This window comes from Gracilinanus agilis, chromosome 6 (genome assembly GCF_016433145.1).
Source record: "Gracilinanus agilis isolate LMUSP501 chromosome 6, AgileGrace, whole genome shotgun sequence".
In the NCBI taxonomy this organism is placed as follows: Eukaryota; Metazoa; Chordata; class Mammalia; order Didelphimorphia; family Didelphidae; genus Gracilinanus; species Gracilinanus agilis.
In genome coordinates, this window is record NC_058135.1 from 243,272,313 (window position 1) to 243,278,312 (window position 6,000).

At 41.6% G+C, this 6,000-nt stretch overlaps 1 protein-coding gene across 1 annotated transcript in view; it reads left to right on the forward strand.

Annotated features, from left to right (window-relative positions):
* The window catches only part of ZDHHC13 (zinc finger DHHC-type palmitoyltransferase 13), a 108,004-nt gene extending 103,324 nt beyond the window's left edge, over positions 1-4,680 (forward strand). The window contains exons 17-18 of the mRNA XM_044681834.1: positions 584-681; positions 3,427-4,680. Coding sequence (XP_044537769.1) covers positions 584-681; positions 3,427-3,565 — 237 coding nt within the window. The 3' untranslated portion in view covers positions 3,566-4,680. The remainder of the gene's footprint in view (positions 1-583; positions 682-3,426) is intronic.
* The last annotated feature ends 1,320 nt before the right edge of the window (positions 4,681-6,000 follow it).

Sequence of the window (6,000 nt, forward strand, 5' to 3'; positions counted from 1 at the left end):
ACATAAGGCACCACGGAAGACTCAGAAGTCATAAAAGAGACTTCTCACTGTTGTTATGGGGGCAGAAAAGTTAGCTCATAAATAGAAGAAATTAAACCACTAGTCCTGAAGATAGCCATGAAATAAGATGGTCCTTGCCCTTAAGGAGTTGAGAGGCTAATAAAGGAGATTTTTCAAGGACACAGAGACTTGTTTCCTATGTATTCTTCCTTTGCTCATTTGGTCATTCCTTGTATCAAAGAATTTTAAAAGAGAGGGTTGGGGGGAAAGTGATTCAGCAAAGTTAACCAGCCTGCCAATCAATTATGACAGTATATGCCACGTTACACACCCATCATCCCCTCACCTCTTTAAAGAAAAGAGAGATCGCACACTTGCTTTTTGGTACCATGGTTTCTTATAGGACTTTAGTACTATTTTAATCAATAATTGACCAAAATAAGAATGACTACAACATGTGCAAGTTGTACAGGTCATTTTCTCATTGGACAGGTATAGGTGATCTCATCTGGAAAGACCTTGGATGCCTTTTAACTACTTATCAGGAATCAGTTGTTTTCCTTTATCTTTGCTGCCCTTTCAGATTGCAGTTTTGGGCTTGACATCACATGAGAGAGTCAGCTTGGTGAAGCAGAGCAAGCACATGAAACAGGCTTTTTCACTCAGGAGGACACCATACAAGTAAGCGGGGGTCTTTTGTCTTCAGCACTGACCCAGTGGCAGCGCCCTGGCCAGCCAGCCCCTTTAGCTCCTGCCAGTGGCCTGTCCGCTTCCCCAACTCCTACCCACCCACACTGCTTCTCTCCGGAGAGCCCCCCCCTTTCTGAGTGTATTGAGCTGCTTGCCAGGATGCTCTAGCAGGAAATGGTCCCCAGACTGGCCACTGAGGCCAGAGCTACTCTCTGTGGCAGCCATTGGGCTGCCCTGCTCAGCACAAGCCATTAACCGCTTTTGAGGTGCTGCTGAGGCAGACAAGGTCTCCCCATAAGCCCGAAGTCACGAGGTTGCCTGTTGCTCGTGTGAAAGCATCAGGAGATAAGTATTCTGTGATGCAGCCAGGCCACGAGGCCCCTGGTGGAAAGAGGGTAATCGTGAGGCTCGCCTTGCCAAAGTCTTAACCTGGCCAGGCACCTCCGAATGCCTTTCTCCGTCGGCTTCGTTCCTGCATCTTTGTCAAAAGGAGATCAGAGCTTTTGTGCTTATTTTTTAAGTCCAGAGCCATAGGCGTATGAAAAGTTCTATAGTTTTTTCCCAGATGGAGACGAGGGTCTAGCCTTTGGTATGTGAAGACCAGCCTCTGAAGCTTATCTGTGCCCCAGCTTCACACGTCAGGTCTAGGAATGCTGCTGAGGTGACCCAGAGCCCCCTCGAGTGAATGTTCCCAGCATATCTCCATGAGAAGTCTATTTTAAAGCCCGTCATGGTACAAGATAAAAACCGCTAGGCCTTCTCACAAGGAAGTCAGGAGCCGAGGCTTGGCGGCAACCTAAGCAGAGAAGAGAGAAATCAGCCCAACTGGAGGAAGGGGCCCTTGAGAGGCGATGGGGAAGAGCAGAGGGCCAGCCTTGTGATGACAACTGCAGCGATGCCTCAGTTATTTGATCAGGAAAACAGCAAATGCCTTGTGCCAGGTTTTGGCAGCCAGAAAAAAAGAGCAGAGAAGGGGACAAAAGGCTTAATTGCAACAGAAGAGGTTCTGCCTTCCTGCCAAGGACTGCTCAGCCCTCGTTCACTTAATCAGCCTCTGAGGACTGTCAGGAAGGGCTACCCTGGATGCATGCAGCCTTGCCAGCGGTGGCTGACTGAAGTTCTTACCCATTTCTCTTATCAGTATTAAAAATAATAATAATCATAAAGTGGAGCATCTGTATAGATCTTTAAGATGTATAAAGCCCTTTACATATTGGATGGCATTTAGTCCTCAGGACATCTCTGAGAGGTAGTAAATACTTCCCGTGTGGCGGGCAGTGTGTGCCATCCGTTATGTCCTTGAGGATACCAAAGCAGAAAGGTTAAGGGGCTTGCCCAGAGTTATACAGCTAGTGGTAATATTATCCCCATTTTACAGACAAGAAAACTGAGGCAGAGAGAGGTTAAGTGATGTGCCTGGGGCCACACAGTTAGTGAATATCTATAGTGGGATTGGAACTCACGTCTTCCTTACTCCAGGTCCAGCACTCTGTCCACTTAGCTGCCTAGCTGTCCCTAGAAGGAAAAGACTTCCATGATAACAGATCCAAACATGTAATGAGTAATTACTATTTACAGGTTACTCTTCTTTAGGTTACTTGAGGGTGTTGGGAGCCACAGAGAGAGAACAAGTCCTGCCCTTAACAGGTGACAGAATCGTGGCAGTGGCAGAACGATGGGGTTGGTTTGTCTTTAGAGTTCAAGCTTATGCCAAGAGTGATGGGGGTGTTGCATGCAGGAAAGGCTCTTGTTGAACAGGGCTCCAGTGAATAATTGGCGAGCTTTTATTAAGTGCCAAGCATCGTGCCAGGCTCTGGGGACACAAAGAGGAATAGGGCCTCCCCTTAAGGAGCCACATTGTGAAGGAGGAGACCGCAGATGCCCCAGCTAGCACATACAAGATACATACAGAGTCCTCCTAAGGTAGACTCAGAAGGAAGCACCAGCAGCAGGAGGCCCGGGAAAGGCTTCCTTAAAGCAGGGGTGCCTTAGCTAAGTCTTCAGGGCAGAGATGAGGAGGCCTCCAGGCATTGGGGGACATGCCAAAACGTGGAGATGGGCAAGTGTGCAAGGAACAGCCAGTAGGATACAGAAGAAGGAAGAAGCACCGAGGGAAGGAGCAGGCAGGAAGGCTTTGTAGAGCTGGTAGGGCTTGGACTGGGCCTTAACCGAGAAGAAGGAGAGCTTGGCATGGATAAAGGGTCAAAATGCTTGTGATTTGCTTGGAAAACAGTGAGTGGTAGAGTCTTCCTGTACGGTGCTTTCCTGTACAGGACATGATAGAAAATGCAATCCGGGACACATTATAGTGAGCCCTGAGTGCCAGCATAAGGGGGTTAGCCTAACCTTCTGGGCGATGAGGAGCCGCGTTGACTAGGGCAATGATATAACAAACCAGTGTCTTAGCAAGACTTATGGCAGCCAGCTGTAGGGTGGATGGAAAGGAGAGAGAGGTAAGGCAGCCAGAAAGACTGTTATTCCAAGGATAACAGTCCCAGTGTGAGGTGGCCACCTGGACCAGAGCAGTAGCATTTTAAATGGAAAGGAAGTGATATTTTGATGGTAGTGACAAGCCCTTGGAAGGCATAAAGAACCGGCCGGAAGGCCATGGTAGAGTAGCTGGGGAAAACTGAGGAAAAGAATCCCTGGGATGGGTCTGGGCCATGTGAGTAAGAAATGGCCAGAAGTGCTCAGAGGCAGCCACTAAGTCCTTTTTTCTCTTCTTTCCCCGAGCAGTCATGGATTCACTCAGAACCTTGCGGACTTCTTTCAGTGTGGATGCTTTGGCTTGTTCAAGCCTAGTGCTGTGGATTGGACCTCACAATACTCTGTGGTATTTCACCCAGCCAAGGAGAAAGTTTTGCGCTCTGTATGAAGAAAAGCAATGCTAAATTCTGAATTAGAAATCTGACTTTGTTTGTTGGGCCAGGGCACGGAAATAAGTGAAGTTCAGAAGTTTTTCTAAATTGAAGCTAGCCCCCAAATGAAAAGCTCTTCATCTGTTAGAAAAAATGGGGGCCTTTCTAACAGCTAATCTCATTGCACTTTGTAGTTTAAACAAGATAAACTTTTCTTGAATTATCTCAGCAAGTTCCTTAAATTCTTTTGATACCCTTTTCCTCAGAAAAAAATGCCACTGTTAATTTTTTTTTAATTTTGAAAATAATATTCATTGATTGTGGATAAAATGTATTATATTTTCACATTGTATTGGCTATTTTGAAATAGTTTTATTCTTAAAACTAGTAATTTTTGATAAATTATTTTTCTTTATGTCATATCTATAAATCTGTATAAAGTATTTGAATGGATGTATCTGTTTTGCTTTCACACCTAATAAATTGGGTCTTTTATACAGGTAGGATCATTCAGTGATTTTCCCAGCACTTTCACAATGTAACTGTGAAAAAAGCAAAAATATCTTAAAGAAATAAGTTAGACTCATAACTCTACCAGTAAACCTAAATTCATACAAGATAGATTCACTGATTTAGTTACCTGCATTCACTAGAAGGTACAAATACAACCTCTGCATGGGAATATAGAGTTAGAGCTAAAAGAGACTTTTGAGATCAACTTATTCCCCTTCTCTTTTTACAGATGAGCAACCAGAAACCCAACGAGGTAGATAGGTGACAACCAAAGTCTCACAAGTAATAAATAGCAATGCTGAAATTTGAGTCCAGGACCATTATGCCTTGCTGTCAAAGCAGTTGGATCATAAATCTCATTTTTGCTTTTTCTGTAAGGAAACATTTCAAGTCAGATAAAATGTACTCTTAATAAAATTTTTTTCCAATTATATGTAAAAACAATTTTTGAATATTTTGACCTTCCATCCCTCTCTCCTCCCTGAGATAACAAATAATTTGACATGTTATACATGTTCAGTCATGCAAAACATATTTTCATATTAGTCATATTGTGAAAGGAAATACACTCCTCCCCTCCAAAACCATGAAAAAATAAAGTAAAAAAGAGTATATTTTGATCTGCATTCATTCTCTATCGGTTCTTTCTCTGCGTAGCATTTTCCATCATGAGTTTTTTGGAATTGTCTTTGATCTTTCTACTGCTGAGAATAGCTAAATCATTCATAGTTGATCATCATACAGTATTGTTATTACTATATACAATGTTCTCTTGGTTCTATTCACTTCCTTCTGCATCTGTTAATGTAGGTCTTTCCATGGTTTTTCTGAAGGATCCTGTTCATCATTTCTTATAGCTCAAGAATTTTTCACCACATTCACATGCCACAACTTATTCAGCCTTTGCCAAATTGATGGACATCTCAATTTCCAATTCTTTGCCACCACAAAAAGAGATGTTATAAATATTTTTGTACAAATACATGCTTTTCCTTTTTCTTTGATTTCTTTGGGATACAGATCTGGTAGTGGTATTATTGAATCAAAGGTTATACACAGTTTTATAGTCCTTTGGACATAGTTCCAAATTGCCCTCCAAAATGGTTAGACCAGTTCACAATTCCACCAGCAAAGCATTAGTGTCCCAGTTTTCTCACATCACCTCCAGTATTTGTCATTTTCCCTTTCTGTTGCATTAGCCAATCATAGGTGTGAAATGGTACCCCAGAGATGTTTTCTGTAATCAATAGTGATTTAGAACATTTTTATATGACTATAGGTATATTTGATTTCTTCATTGTCAAACTTCCTTTTCACATCTTTTCACTATTTATCAATTGGGGAATAGATCTTATTTTTGTAAATTTTACTCAGTTCTCCATGTATTTGAGAAATGAGGTCTTTATCAGAGAAACTTTACTATAAAACTTTTTCTCCAGTTTTCTACTTTCCTTCTAGTTTTGGCTACTTTAGTTTTATTTGTGCAAATCCTTTTTTGATTAGGTATAATCAAAATTATCTATCTTATAATTATTTGGTCATAATTTCTTCCTTTATCCATAGATCTGAGAGGTAAACTATTACATTGTCCCTTAATTTGCTTATGGTATCACCATTTATGTCTAAATTGTGTACTAATTTTGACCTTATCTTGATATGTAGTATGTGATGTTAGTGTATAACTAGTTTCTGCCAAACTGCTTTCCAGTTTTCCCAGTAGTTTTTGACACAGTGAGTCCTAAAGCTTAGACCTTCATTTTTATCAAACATCAGATTACCTTGGTGAACATTTACTACTGTGTATTGTGTACCCAATATATTCCATTGATCCACCACTCATTACTTAGAATCAGATTGTTTTGACGATTTCTGCTTTGTAATACAATTTGAGATCTGATATGGCTTAGGCCACTTTTCTTCACTTTTTTTTCCCACTAAT